Source organism: Bos mutus, chromosome 19 (genome assembly GCF_027580195.1).
Source record: "Bos mutus isolate GX-2022 chromosome 19, NWIPB_WYAK_1.1, whole genome shotgun sequence".
Classification (NCBI taxonomy): domain Eukaryota; kingdom Metazoa; phylum Chordata; class Mammalia; order Artiodactyla; family Bovidae; genus Bos; species Bos mutus.
Window position 1 is genome coordinate 7,086,868 of NC_091635.1, and position 20,342 is coordinate 7,107,209.

General features: G+C 48.7%; 1 protein-coding gene across 1 annotated transcript in view; it reads right to left on the reverse strand.

Annotated features, from left to right (window-relative positions):
• Positions 1-7,501: 7,501 nt before the first annotated feature.
• Positions 7,502-20,342, reverse strand: part of GRB2 (growth factor receptor bound protein 2) — a 67,524-nt gene continuing 54,683 nt past the window's right edge. Inside the window, exons 3-6 of the mRNA XM_070389063.1 lie at positions 19,399-19,496; positions 13,095-13,217; positions 10,258-10,426; positions 7,502-9,528 (exon numbers count right to left, since the gene is read on the reverse strand). Coding sequence (XP_070245164.1) covers positions 9,343-9,528; positions 10,258-10,426; positions 13,095-13,217; positions 19,399-19,496 — 576 coding nt within the window. The 3' untranslated portion in view covers positions 7,502-9,342. The remainder of the gene's footprint in view (positions 9,529-10,257; positions 10,427-13,094; positions 13,218-19,398; positions 19,497-20,342) is intronic.

Sequence of the window (20,342 nt, forward strand, 5' to 3'; positions counted from 1 at the left end):
GAGTCAGACCCAACTGAGCAACTTTCACATTGTCTTATTTTATTCAAATACCAGTCTGCTCCATGTGGTTCTGGAACACTCAAACAATAAAGCAGATATAGTCACATATTAAAGACTGGTCTTCAAACATCACAGTTGATGATGCCACTCTTGCCCAGGATCTTGCCAACATAAAACCACATCCACAGCTCAGTGGCCACCAAGCCATTCAGCAGAGCTTCCTTAACTGTGGGCTGTTTGCAGTTACCAGTTCGAGCAATATGGACAGTTTGTTCCAAGCTCTGATTAGCTGTAGGGACCTCAGCAGGAGTTGGAGGAACCTGCTCAACTGTTTCAAAATATGGCCAGTTGGGGCTTTAAGTCACAGCAGCATCGACCAATGGCAGGGCTTCTCGGCAAGGTTAGGGACAAACTGGGCTGTGGTTCTAGAATGGAGAGTCCATTGCCCTGAATGGCTGGCTGAATTTTACCTGCCCGGAAGGCTATTTTTAACTTCTTGAGGAACCTACATACTGTTTTCCAAAGCAGCCGCACCAATTTACGTTCCCACCAACAGTGTACAAGCTTCCTTTTCTCTGCCTTCTCATTGGTACTTGTTGTTTTTTGCATTTTTAATAGCCATCCTGACAAATGTGACATTTTGTCCCGAGAAACATAAACGCTCCCTGTGGGTTAGTTTTCTCAGGCTCCCAGAGTGTTGAAAAGAGCAACTTTATGGTCAGGAAGTGTTTACAAAAGGACTTATATCCTTTGTTCAGAACTAAATATTTTGAATTGTGTTCACACAAGATGTTTGAGCAGATTTAAACAAATTTCATTATAGGAGTCGTAAAGCATCTCATCTAAGAGAGCACCTTCAGCTCTTTTTTATGTTTTTTGTTTTAACATTTATTTATTTATTTGACTGTGCCAAGTCTTAGCTGCAGCACATGGGATCTTCCATCTTCATTTTGGCACATGGTATCTTTAATTGTGGCTTTCAGGCTCTTACTTGTGGCATGTGGAGTCTAGTTCCCCGACCAGGAATCCAAACCCAGTCTCCCTGCATTGGGAATGCAGTCTTAGCCACTGGACCACCGGGGAAGTGAAGTGAAGTGAAAGTCGCTCAGTCGTATCTGACTCTTTGAGACCCCATGGACTATACAGTCCATGGAATTCTCCAGGCCAGAATACTGCAGTGGGTAGCCATTCCCTTCTCCAGGGGATCTTCCCAACCCAGGGATCAAACTCAGGTCTCCCGCACTGCAGGCAGATTCTTTACCAGCTGGGTCACAAGAGAAGCCCGCATGACCAGGGAAGTCCCCTCCAACTCTTAGCTTCAGTATTTGCTCCCTAAGCTAATTTTGTCTGCTTGGTTTTAGTGCAGGGAGCTCTGGAAGCAATGGAAAAGCCTTCTTGGAGCTTGCCTGCTCGAGGGGTTTAAATGGGAGATTTAAACACAGCACTGTGTGTGAGATCAACTGCCAAACAACTTCAGTTCAGTTCAGTTGCTCAGCTGTGTCCAACTCTTTGCGACCTCATGGACTGCAGCACGCCAGGCCTCCCTGTCCATCACCAGCCCCCAGAGTTTACTCAGACTCGTCCATTGAGTCAGTGATGCCATCCAACCATCTCATTTTCTGTTGTCTCCTTCTTCTCCCACCTTCAATCTTTCCCAGCATCAGGGTCTTTTCAAATGAGTCAGTTCTTCACGTCAGGTGGCCAAAGTATTGGAGTTTCAGCTTCAGCATCAGTCCTTCCAAAGAACATTCAGGACTGATTTCCTTTAGGATAGAAACTTCAAACCAGCCAATAATTCAGTAGGGAAATGAGATCAACATTTGTCTAGAGAAATCGATACCTTCCCATATGTAAACAAACACCAGTGAGATGAAAAGACCAGGGGAAAGATGGCTGATTTAAAGTATCACTAAGGGACTTCCCCAGAGGTCCAGTGGCTAAGACTCTGTGCTCCCAATGCAAGGGGCCTGGGTTCCATCCTTGGTCAGGGAACTAGATTCCACATGCCACAACTGAAAGACCCTACGAGCCACCCCTAAGACCCAGCACAGTCCGAGAAATATATAAATATTAAAAAAAGAGAAAAAGAGAGCCTTTCTTGTGCTCTCTCCTGCTTCCTCATCTTAAAAAAAAAAAAAAATCAATGAAACACAGGGAGTTCCCGCTGGCCTAGGATTTGTTTTCACTGCAGAGACCCGAGTTCCAGCCCTGGTCAGGGAACTAATGAGCTCCTGCAAGCCATGCAGTGCAGCCAAAATAAAAATAAATAAAAAGTTAAAAAAAAAAAGACAGTAAAAAAATAAAATGGGCTTTCCAGGTGGCGCTAGTGGTAAAGAACCCACGTGGCAATGCAGGAGACATAAGAAATGCAGGTTCCATCCCTGGGTCAGAAGATCCCCTGGAGGAGGGCATGGCAACCCACTCCAGTATTCTTGCCTGGAGAATCCCGTGGACAGAGGAGCCTGGTGGGCTCCTCTCAGACATGACGGAAGCAACTTAGCACATGTAAAGACAAAAAAAAATTATCCACAAAACAGATGAAATATTAATATCTGGGAATAAATAGGACAAGAAATGTACAAAACCTCCAGGAGGAAAACTGAAACTTTCCCAGGGGACATGAAACTGGAGACACACTGTGTCCTTGGACAGGAAGGCTCAACGTCATAAAGATGTCAGTTCTTCCGAAGGCAGCTTACAAATCTAACAGGATCCAAATAAAGATACCCAGAGGCATCTTTTTTTCCCCTGGACCTAGACAAGCTGATTCTAAAGTTTACATTAAAAATGTAAACAAGCAAGAAGAGCTGGGACAAGGCGAGAAGGGAGAGCGACGTGGGAGGAGCAGCCCCATCACGGGTCCTGACTGCTGGGGAGCCTCAGGGAAGCAGCCCCTCCAGGACCCTGCCACACGGAAACTCAGCACAAAACACATCCTCTCACTCTGCTGAAGGCTATGGGGCAGCCTGGAGGGGAGGGGAGTTTGGGGGAGAATGGATACATGTATATGTATGCCTGAGTCCCTTTGCTGTTCACCTGGAACGATCACAGCATTGTTAATGGGCTATGTTGCTGCTACTGCTAAGTCGATTCAGTCGTGTCCGACTCCGTGCAACCCCATAGACGGCAGCCCACCAGGCCCCGCCATCCCTGGGATTCTCCAGGCAAGAACACTGGAGTGGGTTGCCATTTCCTTCTCCAATGCATGAAAGTGAAAAGTGAAAGTGAAGTCACTCAGTTGTGTCCGACTCTTAGCGACCCCATGGACTGCAGCCTACTAGGCTCCTCCATCCATGGGATTTTCCAGGCAAGAGTACTGGAGTGGGGTGCCATACCCCATACAAAAAAAATATATATATATATATTTTTTTTTTTAATGCATTCTCTCCAATCTGAGAGCTGACAATGGCTCTTTTAATACATGCTATGTGAGCAACTGGGTAGCCATCTGGAACCAGAGATGGACCCAAACTCTCACTGATCACAGCCTTCAAATGGATCAAAGACTTAAATATAAAAAAATTGAAAATAGTGGACGAATCCCTTGGCCCTAAGTAAGAACAAGAGTTGTGGGTAGGCACAGGGCTGAGCAGGAGTGGGCTGGACCCTGAATGAATTGCCAGCTGTGGGAGCCAGCAGTGAGTAACAATTACCCCGTGCAATCCTCACTTTCTCTTTATCGACTTGTTTCTTGGCCTGAGGCTTAGAAAGGTAACTTAAGGTTACCGACCTGGTGACTCACTCCCCAGACACAGGAGGTGGCCTGTCTGAGGCCACCCCAGAGTCTGGGTTCCTCACTGGCACCACTGCTCCCAGCTATAGACAAGGTCCACCGGCAGCTGAAGCAGGCCCCGGGGCTTGGAAGCAGAGGGTGGGGTGGTGTCACAGGACCGATCAGGGAGCACTCCTGCATCTGGGGCTCTGAGACAGTGGTGGAGCCAGTGTTCACTGGGTGCCAGTCAGGAAAGGTTCTCAGAGGGTGGGGTGTGTAGACTTAGGGGTAAGCAGACAAGCAGAGAGGAGGAGAGACCTTGGCTTCAGTCAGAGAGAAAGGTAGATGTTGGCAAAGCCAGGGATACTCAAGGGGCTCAGCGGGCCAAAGGGCTGGAGGACTCGCTGACTGTAAAAGGCTTTGAACACCAAGGCCATCGTCAGTACCAGTCCCATCGTACTTATTTTTTTTTCTGGTTACCTTTACCACAGGACCAACAGAGAAGCCCCGCATCACACTTTAATCATCTGTAAGACATCTACAGATCCCTCAGGGCAACCTGGTGACAGGGCTCGTTTTTAAGCAGATGAATGAAGGGATCAGAGGAGAAGGGCTCTGCCCAAGGCCACACAGCCTGGAACAAAGCCCTGGGTCTCCTAACTCAGAGCTCACTCTGACCTCTCAGCACACGTGTGGGTCAGGAAGCTGCACTTCGTGCTCTCAGCAACCTGGCAGCTGGGGAAGGTCTCTCGGCAGAAGGGAAAAGGCATGCTGGGCAGTCTGGGGACCATCAGGATGGGCTGGGAAAGAGGGTGGGGGTCGGGGGACCTGGGGGAGGATGGCCCTGGGGGCCAGCTCCTGGACACACAGCTACCCCCACGCTGGCAGCCCTGTCTGCATCCTGCCTCTCCAGCCGCCGCCTCTCCTTTGCTGCTTCCTCATCCAGGCCTCAGGGCTTGGCTTTCCTCAGGGCTTGAGCCCACATCCTGCCCTGTTCCCTCTCTGAGAGCAGGTGTGATCCCTTGCCCAGGGCAGGGACTTCAGGGCCACCTCCACACCTCTGACCCTGATCCGAGTCCCCTGCCCAGATCGGTCTCCAGAGCGAGAGGGGAACACCTCTGCTCCAGACATCTGGCCACAGGCACCTCACACGCAGCTGTCTACCCTCCCTCCCCACCGCACCCCTGCTCCCTGTCTCAACCGACAGCAACCTCAGGGCCCCTGCTGCTCAAGAAGGATCCCCACGGTCATCACTACCCCTCCTCTTCCTCGACCCCCCCAACCCGTCCTCCCACACGTGGCTCAGATCAACCAGCTTCCGGTGGCTCCCCCTGCGGCCCCTCCTGCTCACCAGAACAACTGCTCCCCAAGGGGTCTCCTCTGTGGTCCCCGTTCTTCACTGTTCCGGCCGAAAAGGACTGTCTGCTCCTCTGCTGCAAGTTCTTCAGGGTCTGTCCTCGTACACCCCGATACATGAATGCTCGTAGCAGCATCGTTCAGGACAGCTAGACTGGACACAACCCGTATGCCCATCATTGCTGCTGTTTACTCGCTAAGCTGCGTTTGACTCTTTGTGATCCCATGGATTGTAGCCCCGCCAGGCTCCTCTGTCCACGGGATTTCCCCGGCAAGAATACTAGAGTGCGTTGGCATTCCCTTTTCCAGGGGATCTTTCCGGCCCAGGGATCAAACCCTCCTCTCCTGCACAGCAGGTGAATTCTTTACCACCGAGCCACGTGAGATGCACCCCATCACTGTATGAATGGAAAAAAAAGACATGGTGTCTCCACACCAAAGCCTGTTCATGGCCGTAAGGAATGACATCCTGATACGTGTCACCCCAGGGATGAGCCCTGGAAACATGACACTGAGTGCAAGGAGCCCGCCACAAAAGACCATGTACTATATGATGTCACTTATGTAAAATGTCCAGAATAGGTAAATCCATAGAGACAGAAGGCAGATTAGCCGTTGCCAGGGCCTGGGAGGGGTTGGGGGAAAACGGCAAGTAACTGATCATAGATATATGGATTCTTTGCGGGATGATGCATAAGTCCTAAAGTTGATTGCAGCATCTGTGAATACTACTAAACACTGCTGAATGGTCTACTTTATTGAAGGGTCCCCCCGTCCCATGTTAATTTTTGGCCACATTCTGCACCATGCAGGATGTCAGTTCCCCACTGGGGACCAAACCCCCAGTCCCTGCACTGGAAGCCCCCGGATGGGCTACGCTAAATGGGTGACTTGTGCGACTTCCCCAGCAGTCCAGTGGTTAGGACTCCAAGCTTCCATGTCAGGGGGCCTGGGTTGGATCCCTGGTCTGGGAACTAAGATCCCACAATCTGCATGGCATGACCAAATAAATAAATAGGTGACTTCCACATAGTGAACTGAATCTCGGGAAAGCTATCCTTGGAAAAACAAAAATCCCCAAACCCCAACCTTCCAGAGCTGCCCATTTCCAACTCGTTCTAGTGGAGTCCTGCTTCATCCGGCCCCACCCAGGGACTTGGGTGGAAGGAGGGGTCTGTAACTCCCCAGCCCTAGTCTAAGAAGCCCCCAGAGGAACACACATTCCGTCAGTAAGCAAGCTCTCCATGCTATTCTGTGAAAAACAGGGCTCAGGTGGAACCTGGAGAATTTGCGTGTCAATTCAGGTTCGCTGGTTCACTTGTTTGGGAAAGCAAGACGTCCTGACTTGAAGGTCAGCTACTCAGAAGGACGAGTGTTGAGCAAAGGCAGACACAGCGCCCATGACCTTTCTCCTTCCAACCTGCCCCCTGCCTGGGAGCACCGGGCAGGCACTATCACCGCCACCCCCTCCACAATCATGTCTAAATCGAGCTTCTGTTAGACTCCCAGGGCACTAGGTAAGAGTGTCAGGAGGGCCGCTCAGACGAGAACAGGGCGGAGCCCACTCATCCAGCAGAGCTTTCCATCGTCAAAGCCAGACGAGCTGTCCCAGGGCGGAGTCTCCCCAGAGACGCTCCCTGCCCAGGAATGACAGGCCCAGGGTCGGAGGAGGGGGACACAGCCACCAAGAACCTTGGGACCGGACTAGTGCAAAAGCAGTCATTTTCCTATTAATTCTGAGGTTATTCTGAAGCCATGAGTCAAAAGGGGGCAAAAGAACCTCACGGAGCCTACAAGTCAATGGCCCTGTTTTGGATCAGCTTCGGAGGAGCCGGCCTGGGCGGGCCCTGAGCCCCTTGGCTCCCAGCAGGCCAGCCGCAAGCAAGGCAGTGTGCTGGGCTCCAAGGACACAAGTGGAAACTCCTCAGGTTTGGTGCTGTTTTCTCTCTACACAACTCCTACCTCACCTCCTGTTGCCAGTGCTGTGGGTGGTGACAGGCCCAAGGTCACCCTGAAGAGGCCCACTGCACCGCCGAGACTCCTTTCACATGGCTCCTTCTGTCCGTCTGTCCTTTATGGAGGTGGGGGGGTGGGCGGGCGGGACGAGAATCAGGCCAGCCACACCTGGTCCTAAGTACTAGATCTGGGCTGGTTTTCAAAGTGTGGCCCATGCCTTCTGTCAGAACCACCAGGTGTGCCTGTGGGTGCCCTCAAAGGCGGAGCTGAGGGTGGGGCCTCCGACTCGACACTAGGAACCTGCTCCCAGGGATTCTGATCAACATGACATGGGCATCACTGCTCCCAGAGCCCAAGACACCCACGTGGTTCCCCAGAGTGAGGTGAGTCGGAAATAAGAGCACAAGCACCCCCAGTCCCCAACAGTCTCTAGGTTTTTTACTTTAAGGCAAAGGAGTGAAAAAAAAAGAAAAAATATACAGTGAAGAATTCATTGTATGTTTATTATTCACAGTTAATCACTACCTACCAAATGCTATCCGCAGAGTTAAAGGATTAAGTACATACGTCTTTTTAAACACTGATTTTCTTTTAAATATATACACACAAAACTTAGTTCTGCAAGGCTGCATGATATACACCAATTCCAAAATAAAACAATCAAATGGTCCAGGTCCAGAATGCCAGAGATTCCTTGTATTATCAGGAGAGAAGCGAGTGGAGAGTGGCGGATGCTCTGTCCAGGAGGGCAGCGCCTCCTGGGCCCCAGGCGCTCCAGGCCAAGCCTGGTCCCCGACCAGGTCCAGCAGAGACGCTGACTGACCACTTCAGGAGTTGAAGGCCACCACCAACCCCCAGCGGCTCTGTCTCTGCTGTGGGAATGGGGGGGTGGGGAGAGGATGCTCATGGCGCATCACCATGAGGGACAAGAAGCCGGCAGGAGGCGGACGGACAGAGCTCTGCCACGGACTCAACATTCCTAGTTCCAACCTTCCTTCCGCCTGCCCCTGCGTCACAGAGACAATTCCCTCTCGGGGGGCCAGATGGAGCAGCTATGAACACAGCCCGCTGTGAATGCAGAAACGAAAAACCGCCCAGCTGCTTCCCGAACGCAGCCTGAAGCTCATCTGGGTGCGTCAGGCAGGGGACACAACAGGTGAGAGCCATTAACGGATACCCTCAGCTTTCAGAGCAAGAAAGGTGAAGCAAAAATGCTCATTTTCTCCCCCAGTATAGAACATGGTAGAACCTGATACAGTTTAAACTCCTTGGACTTTCCTGCACTTGAAACTGGCTGGCTCCAGAGACTGGTTACTGTGGGTGTCTGAGACTAAGGTGGGGACAGATAACAACCGAGACTGCAAGGTCAAGGGCCCAGCCCCCACCCCAACCCCCCACCAGATGCAGTCAGACGTGGGAAGGCGGCAACCTGGTTCCACTGCACCCTGGCTCCCTTAACCTCCAGGGGCTACAAATGTTAAAGCTGAACCTTAGAGGCTCTGGCTGCCCACAGGCAGGACCCCCACATCCTCCTCTTGCTTGTCTCCTCTTCTCTACCCTGTCCTCCCCTCCCCGGGGGGAAAATATTTACACAGAGTAGGAGACAAATTGGCTGACTGTCTTTAACTTATTTTTAAAATAAAACAAACAAGGAAAAAAACACCACTCAGAAGCAACCCTCGAAATAAGGCAGAAGGCACTATGAAAAACAGCATGCTCAGGAACACCACTTGAAAGGGAAATGGATATAGAAAAGACACAGGCTTGGGGCCTGGCTCGCAGGAAGCCCTGGGGGGCACCAACCCCTCCTGTCACCCCCACTCCCGCCCGCCCTCCTCTAGCAGAAGCTGAAGGGCAGGGACTGCCTGCTCCTGTGAGTGTATATAAAACGCAGAACACAGAAGCGGCTATTTGAAGTCTTCCCAACTAAAACAGACATTTTGCATAGAGAAAATATCAGCCCACGTGGTTTCTTTTCTTTTATTATTGGCATCAGCTAGGACTATATGTGGCAGTAAATGTCATGCACTGATGGACAGAGAGGAAAAAGGATGAAAAAAGGACAGAGGAGGAAGAACAGGAGCAGCAGTGAAAATCTGTAATAAAAACTCTTTTCTTAATTTATAGGTAAGTTTTGGCATTGTTATATCCAACTCCCCCTCCCACCCCCCAGAGTTCCAACCAAAGTGAGCCGGTCACCAGGTGACCCACCAGGTGTTCTGAGCTCCCTCACAGGCTGCTGACAGAGGCAGCTCGTGGGTTTAATTCTTTTGTGTGTGTTTAAAATTTTTCGCTTTGTTTAAATAATCTCTTGACTCTTAGACGTTCCGGTTCACGGGGGTGACGTAATTGCGTGGGAACATGCCGGTCTGCCCGTGGCAAGCCCCTTTCCACCAGTTGGGGTCTGAGTTATCCATGACGTGGATAAAGTCTCCCCGACGGAATCCCAGCTCTCCATCCTCTTGGGGGTCAAAGTCAAAGAGGGCTTGGACGTATGTTGGCTGCTGCAGAAAAGGGCAGGGAAAAAACACACACTGCATCCGACTGTGGCCAGCCCCCTGGAAGCGGACAGTGATGGGAAACGAACGCGCGCCAGCCTCTCCACACCTTCTGAAACAACCCCTCACTTCCCCTCCCCTCCACAAATTCTTATGGAGTTTACTCTGGGGGGTCGTGTAATCTTTCACCAATGATGGAAGCCACCGCAGGGTCCCCACTGAGGTGGTCAGCCTCGCCCCAGCATCCAGCAGCAGGTACTGCTTCAGGAAAGAACTGCAGAAACAGCCCCTGGAGCTTTGCTTACAATCCCAGATGAGGAAATATTTCAGTTCCCATCACTGTGTCACTTAGGGAAAGTCGAAAGGGTAAAGTTTGTACACAACAGGCTGGTGCTAACCAGTACGTGAGGCGTAGGATTTTAGCCATGAGTGTGGACCCCACCCCCTTACAGGTGTGACTTTCCTCACAGTCTACTTCCAGGCAAACTGTGTGTGAGGGTGTGTTAAAGACCCTCGTCCTAGAGACACAGGGTAACTTTTGCAGCACACTGCTTCACAGAAGCAGCCTCTGCGAAATGCAAAACTGTTTCAAATCCAAATCTTTAACGTGAGTTAATAATGAGCATAGAAGGCCCTGAAGTAACCCTTCCAAAAAAAAAAAAAAAAAAACCTGCTTGCCTAAGGAGCTATTCTTAATTGCTTAAAGATGATCCCAACCTCTCTTTCGAGGCTTACCTGTGGCACCTGCTCTATGTCCCGGAGAAATATCTGCTGGTTTCTGGAGACGGATGTAGATCTGTGATAATCTACCAGCTCATTCAAAGAGTTGAACTTGACCACCCAGAGGAAATACTTTCCAGCCCCATCTCGGAGCACCTTGAAGTGCTGTACATCATTTCCAAACCTGGGGAGGGGCAGAGGATACACGTGAGACGGGGCTGGAGGGCTCTGTCCTGGCTGCCCAGCGGCCACCTGCCCATCAAGCAGGATCCCTGGAGACCCTGTGTCTCGGCCACGCCCTTCCAGGCTGAGGAGACCAGGACTGCAGCACAACTTGACTCCCTGGTGAGACCCTCCATCAGGATGATGACCGCCAGCGACAACAGGAAGAATCCTCGCCGGACAGGAAGCCCTATTAACCTAATTCTGAAGACATTTGTTAAAAAAAAAAAGCCCCACCCTACAGAAAGTTTCTACGTGCTGTGGACTGTGCCAAATGGAAAAAAAGAACTGAAATCCTGTGTGACATCTGAAGACTACAAAAGGTAGGGTAAGAAATAAGGTGAGAAAAGGAGGGACTGGACACACTTCCAACAATTCTCCTGTAACTGGGAAGAATTTAAAGTTGTGTTTTCTAATCAGGGATTTTAGTTCTACATACGCTGAAAAGGTCTCAAAGAAAAGGACATGTAGGGACAATAAATAAAGGCCCAGGCACCGCCTCACCCCCCAAAGGCTTCTCTACCACCTGGAGAAATGACAAACGCTCTCTTTACAATGGCCCAGAAAAACAGCATGATCTGGTTGAATGGGAATGGCCCACCACCATCATGCTCTCTGCCTTCAACATTAGCTCAAGCAAGGCCCCACCCGTCCTGCTCTCTGCTGAGTCCTCAAGGTCCCCACTGGCATCCAAAGATGCTCTATGAACATCTGCTAAATGAAGAAACGGGAGCCTCGCCCTCCCATCATGGGTGTTAAAGCAAAAATACTTCTTAAAACCAACCCAGCAGGTGGCAGCACTGAGCTTGAAGGAAGTCAGTACAGGTGCAAAGAGCTTAGAAACTGCACTGCTAGTTCATGAGAAAAAAGGTGGATGAGCAAGAAAGCTTTATTGAGGAAGGACAAATTTAAGTGGCACTTCTGGGCTCAGGGAAGCGCTCTACTGCTGTGCACAGCACGTGGCTTCTGAAAGGGGTACAGAGTCCCTGATGGGGTGAGCTGTTAACGACAGGAGTCTTTCCACCACAGATGCCCAACACCTTGAAAACCTGAGGCTGTGGATTCTTGAACCTCCTTGGCTCGGGTGCTTGTGTTATTAAGAGGTGGTTATGACACCTGTTTCAAATTTTACTTTTAAAGCAAGGAAAACGTGAGCTCTTTAAAGGTTTTATTTGCTAAAATGGGAGCTTTCTGGCGGCCACCTGGCGAGCATGGGCAGGGACCACGGTCATCAGACAACCAAACGTGAACTGCCAGGGGCTTCTGGGCACCTTTCAAGGATTAACTGCCTGTATCCCTCGTCTTCCATGGTTGGGTTTATCCTTGGGTCTGTGTAAGATGTAAGAAGAGGAGGAAACGCAAGTTGATGAGAAGCATAAAAACCCTTCCATCTCAAGGAGCTCCTCGCCCACCAGGTCCTCGTTTGCATGTGTTCAGTCAGGCTCGTCAGAAAGCCGCTGATCTGCGCATGCGGGAGTGAGGGGCACACGGAAACCTCTGTACCTTCCACTCAATTTTGCAGTGAACATAAACTCTGCTCTTTAGAAAAGTAAAGCCTATTAAGAAGAAAAAAGAAAAGCCATTGCTAGAAGAGGAAAACTGATGATTAGATGGCTTGATTTTTTCATGATGGGACTAAAACCAAACTATACTGGAAATGTAGCTGAGAATACTGAAAACGTTACCTGAAACCACCTCCCACATCTTCACAGAGAAAAGGAACACAAAAATTTTTCGATTTAAACCTACAGTAAAAAAAAAAACCCCAACACTTTAACCGCACATTTGGTCCTAAAATGAAACAAGATATTGAGCTGATTTCTGAAACGGAAAAATCTTGATATCATTTGTAAATGGCAAATAGTTCTACAGTCTTCATTTTAAATGTATAGTTAAAGTGATCTGAGTTTTAATCTAATCAGCCCTTCATCGTATAAATGATGAGGTGATCAGTAAGATTCCTGGGGTGGGAGTGGGGGGTAGGGGCAGGTTTCCTGCAGTATTAACTAGAAACGGACAGAGTCAAAACACATGTGGAAAGGACAACTGGAGTCAAAATCCTTATGTCGTGGGTGGGGAGTGATTAGCTGAGAATTCTCAAAGTTCCAGTTTATATTCTCCATGATCCCCACAGTGGTATGACTCCCTGCCTCCCCCCACTGCATACCAGCTCCCTCCCACATTTAAATTTACCCCTGGGAAAAGCAAAAAGCCCCCAAACTCCTATGGTCACCTTTTGCCGATGCTGGCAGCCTTTGGGGGGACACCTGGAAAAGGTGCACGAGGCAGCTGACCTGATGACCAGCTGCTGTCAGAGCCGGGTGTGTGGGGACACTGTGCGGCGGGGGGAGTGGGGAGCACTGACAAGTGTCTCCTCTCTGACACTCAGCTGCGCAGCAACTGAAAACGGTCTCCACACGGGCATCTAAAGTGCTGCGAGAGACAATTCTGAAGAGGAGCCAGAAATGAGGATTTTAATATACAGTTTTCTGATTTAAAACAGGCTGTTTAGACAAAACCTGCCCCAGGTTGCCACCTTCGGTGAGTGGAGCCAGACACCTGGCCCCTGGCTTCACAACATCCATCAGCTGGAGACAGGATTCCAGGCAGTCAGAGCAGGAAATACTTACTTGACGGAGAGGGAGAAATCCCCAGGAGCACTCTCGCTCTCTCGGATAAGAAAGGCCCCGTCATGCCGCTGTTTGCTGAGCATTTCTTCTGCCTTGGCTCTGGGGATTTTGCCAAAAAACCACCTAAGGAAGGAAGGCAAGCCAGTCAACATCTGCTTCCCCACAAAGAAACGGGATGTCCAGCCTCCCAAACGTAACAGCACACTCTTCACCAGGGGAAGGGCCTCCCCCTCAGCCCTCCTGTCAGTACACACCCGTCCCGGCTTGTGAGGGGTACCGTCTCCTCCCTTCCCCACTCTCCAGAAAGTGACTCATAAGACACAATCATGGGCCACTCTTTCTACAGAGGAAGACACTTAAAGATGGGCCCCCTGAGCCAAAGCCCAGTGGGCCCCCAGCTGACTCATCAGCAAGGCACCGGGGGAAACCCCAGATCTATCGATTGGAGCACAGAATGAGCCACTTAAGGTGAGACAGGCCTTCCTGCAGCCACTTGATAAGGCAGCAGCCTCTACAGTGGGATGAAGAGAAGGCGGGGCAGGAAAGCTAGGAGGCCGAGAAGCTGGGCCACTTCTAAGGGCACCAAGGGGAGAGGCTCGGGCTGGGAGGGAGCAGCCCCGGCAGGCAGCTGTGGCTGACGCTCCTCTCAAGGCCTCTCTCTGCCGTCATGGCTCAGAGGTTGGTTTTCAGGAACCACCAGGAATGCTATGGTCTACCCGGTGCAGAGCTAGCTCGTTGGATTTGGAGCAAGTTAGAGAGTCTCCTCTCCTAGTGCTGATTCACCAGGGTCACAAGAAAAAGTGGGAGAAGTCATGGAAAAGGGCAGGAGCGGCTAGGGCGGGCCTGGAGGAAGAGGAGAAGAAATCTCTGAAACAGTTTCAGGTCACAGGCGCCTCACTTCTCACAGGAAAGCCACAACGAATTAGGACAGATGACTGTGAAAACAAGGTTCTCTGTGCAGAGTTGTCTTTACTGTTGTTATTTAAAAAAAGCAATTGACACCAGTTGTAGCTGATAAAGACCTACCCACTTCATCTAACATGCATTAAATGTGCAAACTAGAATAACTAAAGTTATACATCTAACATATCTATCTTACTTATACGTGACTGCACTGCAAGATGTCTCTGAAGTAACTGTCGTCATTGTTCAGTCGCTAAGTCACGTCTGACTCTGCAACCCCATGGACTGCAGTACGCCAGGCTTCCCTGTCTGCCGCTATCTCCCAGAGTCTGCTCAAGTTCATGTCCATTGAGTTGGTGATGCTATTTAACCACCTCATCCTCTGCCGTCCTCTCCTCCTTTTGCCTTCAATCTGAAATAATACACTCTGCTAAAATTCCAAGAGAAAGATGGGGGCTGCTGGGAAGGGTGCATTCAGAAGCTGCCATTAGTGACTCCGAACAGGCCTGAAATCTGCAGCCCTGTGTCTACCTCACTGGAGGCAACGCACTGCCAAGCTGCTGGGGAGCTGGTACCACCTATCTTCCTGTGCCTACAAAGAACTCGAGGGTGAGTCCTCCAGTGCCCGGAAGGAAGGCCACACCAGAGAAATCAGGCAGTAACACAGCAGAATGACGGCCAGCCAGGAAAGGACAGCTCCCGGTGCTGCGACCTTGTAGGTGCTTTCTGGTTTGGTCTGTGCGCTCGGGTGGACAGCGCACACGCCCTCAGCAGTCCTGGGGCTGAGAGGCAGGTGGAGTGAAGCTCCTCAACAGTCACACTCTTTCCTCACAGACTGCCCGCCATCTTCCCACCAGGCAGGCGTTTCCTTTCTGTCTTCCTGTTTTAAGGTATAAGTAATGGATCTAAATTAAAATAGCTTAGATGTGTGTGAAATAAAAATAAAAAGCAAGACTTTTCTTCCAAACTCCCCAGAGGCAGTGATTGTTGGCAGGTAGGTGTGTGTGTTTTTAGACCTTCCCCTTATGGTGCACGGTGATACAGATACAGAGGCAGTATTTTTTTGCTCCAGCTTAAAATTAACTAATTTTTATTTTCAACAAAAAAAAATGCTGTAGTAATGCAAAGTACTGACTGAAAGTTTTACAAAGTAAACACACCCTTACTATAAGCATCCCGACTGAAAGATAGAAAATTAGTTGGGGAGTCTGGTGTCTGCTCCTATTTTCACTAAACACCCCCCCCAACCCCCACCAAGAGAAAGGATGTCTCACAATAGAAGGGATATGATGCTACGTGAGGAACAGCTGTCACTCTCAGTTAAAACATTTAGTACCATGTACACCTGCTTAGCATTTCACATTGTTTATAACTAATTTCTTTCAATGGTGACATGTGGGCTTTCCAGGTGGCTCAGTGGTAAAGAATCCACCTGCCAATGCAGGACACACACACAGGAGACTCAGGTTCAATCCCTGGGTCGGGAAGATCCCCTGGAGGAGGAAATGGCAACCTGCTCCAGTATTCTTGCCTGAAAAATTCCATGGACTGAGGAGCTTGGAGGGCTACAGTCCACGGGTCACAAAGAGTCGGACATGACTGAGCATGCATGCAATGAAGGGTGGTATTTATGTGGAATTACATGGCTATGGTCAAACTGTTTAAACTTTTTTAAAAATATGGGTTTATGCTATAATACCATGGGAAGAAGCAGCTTACTTCCAATTCAAGTATATATTTCATCCCATAGGCGCTCATCCACAGGCATTTAATGTGAAGAGCATATATTTGGATCCACGCCAGTATATACAACTCATGCAACGCTAATGCCAACAATCATTTCGCAGTCTGTGTTTCATTTGTTAGCTCAAACGCTGTATTAGGTCATACTTCATTTTAAACTTCTCTCTTCCTCCCTAACAAAAACTTTAAAAGGCAGGAGAGAGGGGACGGGGAGGGAGGGTGTTCCATGCCCTCCCACAGCTCTGAAGCCAACTCTGACCCCGTGCTGCTGGACATCCATTCACAGAGCAGCTCTGCCTCGTGAAACAGTTCTAAAAGGCCAACCACACCCCTTGGTTCAGGTCGTGGTCTTTTCTGTACTATGGTTTCTTTTTTCAGAACTCGGATGGATGAGCATTGCTTGCCTTCCACTCAGAGTCTGGGAAGGAAGCACCACGGGGCCTGGACTCGATGCTTCCTGATCAATTATTATTCTGAAGTTCCCTATAGTGGGGAGACACCAGCAGGCATGAGAGTGGTTTTTTCAACCATCAGGCCAGTAACCGCAGCTATCCAAGGAGGATGGCCTTTTCCTATATTTTCAACAGTCAGATCAGAAATGCCTAAGTCACCTGAAACAATCTGAAGAAAAACAAAGATTTAGAGCCACAGTTTTTTTAATATAAAAATTACAGCCTGCTGTTCTGCTCAAGTTCCCTTCAGCCTGGAAATACAAAAATGAAAGGGAACTGAAGTTGATTTTGTTATCACTGGATCTACCGCTGAAGTCAGCAAACTATGTATGACCCTTAGCCTACATCTACCTGGGTTTGGTATGACCTACTCAGGCTATTTAAAAAATTTAAGGGTTATTTTAAAAAATTCAAACAAAGACGAATACGTGACATGACAGAGACTGCACATGGCCCATAAGGCTTAAAATATTTATTATCTGGCCCTTTACAGAAAAGCTTGAGCAAATCCTGGATCTCTTGAGGCAGGATTACAGGAACAGACGTGCACATTTTTGGCTTGTATGGACCGAGAGGTAGGAAGCCCTGCGTGGCTCCCAGTGACCACTGGCCAACTGCTTTTCCTGAGGGGTATATTCTGTGATGCAGTCCGTGAAAAGCCCACACAGTCCCCAAAGCAACTATGGAACCTAAGTGGCCACAAGAATGCAAAAGTGTGCTTAGTGCACGTCCCAGGAATCTGTAGCGCTCTGCCTGTCTTTTGGAGTATCTTGGATAGCACTACTTGCACCAACATTTTAGTAACCCAGGCATCAGTTCAGTCGCTCAGTCGTGTCTGACTCTTTGCGACCCCATGAACCACAGCACGCCAGGCCTCCCTGTCCATCACCAACTCCCGGAATCCAACCAAACCCATGTTCATTGTGTCCGTGATGCCATCCAGCCATCTCATCCTCTGTCGTCCCCTTCTCCTCCTGCCCTCAATCTTCCCCAGCATCAGGGTCTTTGCATGGCTAAATGTTCAGTTCAGTTCAGTCGCTCAGTCGTGTTAAAATGTTAAATGTTAATACCCGCCAATCTAATGTTACAGGGACCCCAAATGAACGTTATCAGTCCACTGACAAGGGGCCAGGAATTTCTTTCATGGAACGCCTCTGAGTATTTAGTACTTTGGCTCTCATTGTCATGGACAAATTGGTCCCAGCCTTTCTGCAAGCATTTGGGTCTGAGTATCAATTCAAAACTACTTACTGAGCTACTATGTGCAGAAGCAAGGCATGAGTTGCAAGGGAGTATAAAAGCAGAAGACAAAAATTCCTCAAGGAATCTAGTATCTTTTTAGGGGAAGTGGGGAGAAATCAAACTCATATAGCTATAAAGATACAAGACAGTCCAAGTTTCAAACAATTTTAGAAAAATGTCCTTTACAAATTAGACTGATTTTCTCCTTGTAAATCATTCCATGAAACATTTAGTGAGCCATCAAAAGGTGCTGGGTTTTTTTTTGAAGCATAAGCAGTTTCCTTGAAGACCCCACAGATGCTTCATTACAGACAGTTCTGTATCTATACAGAATAGACATTAATAGGTTTCTTCCCATTGCCAGACTGAAGGGTAACCCACCTCTCACTCTCCAGGTGATGGCTTCCTGGATGTGATTTCTCAAAGAACTTCCTATTAATTGTGCAGACATTTTATATACATAATTTAACTACAGAACCTAACTCTGCAGGTCTCTGCACATAATGAGAACTGTGTAAGAGTTCAGTGACCAAAACATGAACCTGACAGATGGTTCAGAGGGAAGCTCCGGAGTCATTTGTCTTGTTTTATGGAAGGCAAAGCATCATCTTAGAGCCGATTCGGTTCATAAGAGAGCATTTAAGTCCCTTCACTTCCTGGAAAAAGGGGTACATCTATGGGGAGAAACTCACATTGCTCTATAGTTTTCTACACTGTTAGTCTTTTATAACGAGAACCATATTCACACAGCAGGAGCTTGGGATGCACACACACTACTGATGTAAGACAGATAACCAATGAGGACCTAGTGTGACACAGCGAACTCCACTCAATATTCTGTGATAACCTTTATGAAAAATGAATCTAAAAACACAATACTGTAAATCAACTAGACTCCAATCAACTAAAATATTTAAAAAGATGAGAACTAGATTCATAAATTAGTGGTTTTAAAACTGAAAATACTGGAAGCTTCTCAATTTGCAGGATAGAGAGGAATGAGCTGTACCATGGTCAAGGCCCTTTGCGCTCTATGGTGCCTGGGTAAGATGATGTGAGATCTGTGTAAGACAAGTGGAGGTTAAGATCTTTGCTCCAGTATCTGGGGGAAGAGAAGCGACAGGGACACATCACAACAGTGACAATGAGGGAGAGGGACAAATGGGCTGCTGCCTCGAGGTGGGCAGTCATCTACAAGTCTTCTTTACCATTCCGTTGTTAAAACAAGTAGGTAAGATCTACCATTTCTCTGTCTCAGTGGCATTCTAATCTGAGCACCGAAAGCCTCAGTTCTCCCTGACATACAAGAAAACGACTGTGTCTGAGGCAGGAGCAGAGACGATGCAAGATGGGAGAGAGAAGGGTGGGAGGGAAGTGGCCTGTCAGGGCTCCCAGGACCCCACCCTGTCACATAGCAACATAAAAGCTTCTGGAATTAAAAACAAAATTTTCCCCACTGTTCTCAGCAGCCTTTTGTTTTCTCTGAAGTGGGAACACTCAAATGGAGGCTAGGCCAGTGATTATAGTAACACTGACCGAGAACCAATTACAGGCCCAGTACTGTGCTCTGGTGGTATCAATATTATTAAGACATGGTCCCATAGGAAAATCAAACATACCAATACAAAACCATGTGACAAGTACCTGTTCTAAAAACTCAAAAAGCGCAGAATCTGGCATTTTTTGCAAAATGCAAAACACATCTGGCACCAAGGGTTTCACAGAAGAATAATTATGGCCCTAACTTTTATCATTTGCAGATCACAGACAATTATCACTGAAAACATAGACCATCATTGACTATTATGCTCTCGTTATACATTCTTACGAACATGGAAAATCAACGTGCTTTGTTAATTCCCTGGGAAAACAGAGTAAAAAGCATGACATCCATCCCGATGATCTCAATTTTAGAAACAAGCAGGCGTGTCTGACCCTGGATGGTCAAGCAGAGCCCAACTTACGGATGTGGTTTCATTTCTATGTAGTTCTTGGGGATGAAGCCGTCTTTCCCATTGAGCTCTGCCTTGTACCAGTTCTGATCACATTCCTCATTCAAAACCTGAAAAGAATTCAAACAAGGAGAGAAAACAGTCATTTCCTTTTCACTCTTGGGTGGGAAGCCATGAGGGTGATTATGGTGCCTTTTGGGTTTGTTTGTAAAAGGTGTTCTTTTGGAGTATGATCACGTGGACGTCAAACTTGTGATTTCCAACAAGCCGAGTTATGGAAACTTAGGAGTTGTCTCTGGAAATGAGAAGTTCAGGCTCCTAAAAATCTAGCATTAATGCCTCAGCAGAAAAGGAAAGGGAGGGAAAAATAAAAGGTGAGTTTCTGTGAGGAGATTCTGCAGAGCAGCAAACGCTGACCAGAGAATGAAGGGCAGGGAAGGTGTCGCTGCACAGGCGGGTGGCAAAAGCGCGCGCTGAGGCCGCCCAGGGTCTTCCAGCCGGCTTCCACCACGAGGCCCCACCCCGGCTCTCCCCACACTGTCCCTGGGTTGCCCGAGTGTGGGTCAGCCACCGGCACGCCGCCACCTGCAGGCACCGCTGTGTGCCCTGGTGTGCCAAAAACGCATTTTAATGAAGAAACACGGCAAGTCCTACTTCCCTTATCCTCAAGGGCAGTCAGAGAATGCTCAAAGCACACCAACCAGCCTAATTAGGGGACAGACCCAGAGACCATACAACTGAGCCACTGCATCCTACAAAGTGAAAACAGACCTAGAAATGTGATGTAATCCAAGGTTACGAGCTAGCGAAGACCACATGGATTTTCAGAACTCAAAGGAAGGTGCTCTCCAATACTTACTTATATGGACAGGTCAGGCCAAGATACTGTTATCTGTAGAGTATTAAAAGAAAAAGAACAGAGCTAGGCACAGTATAAAATCCACTCTCTGAATCCC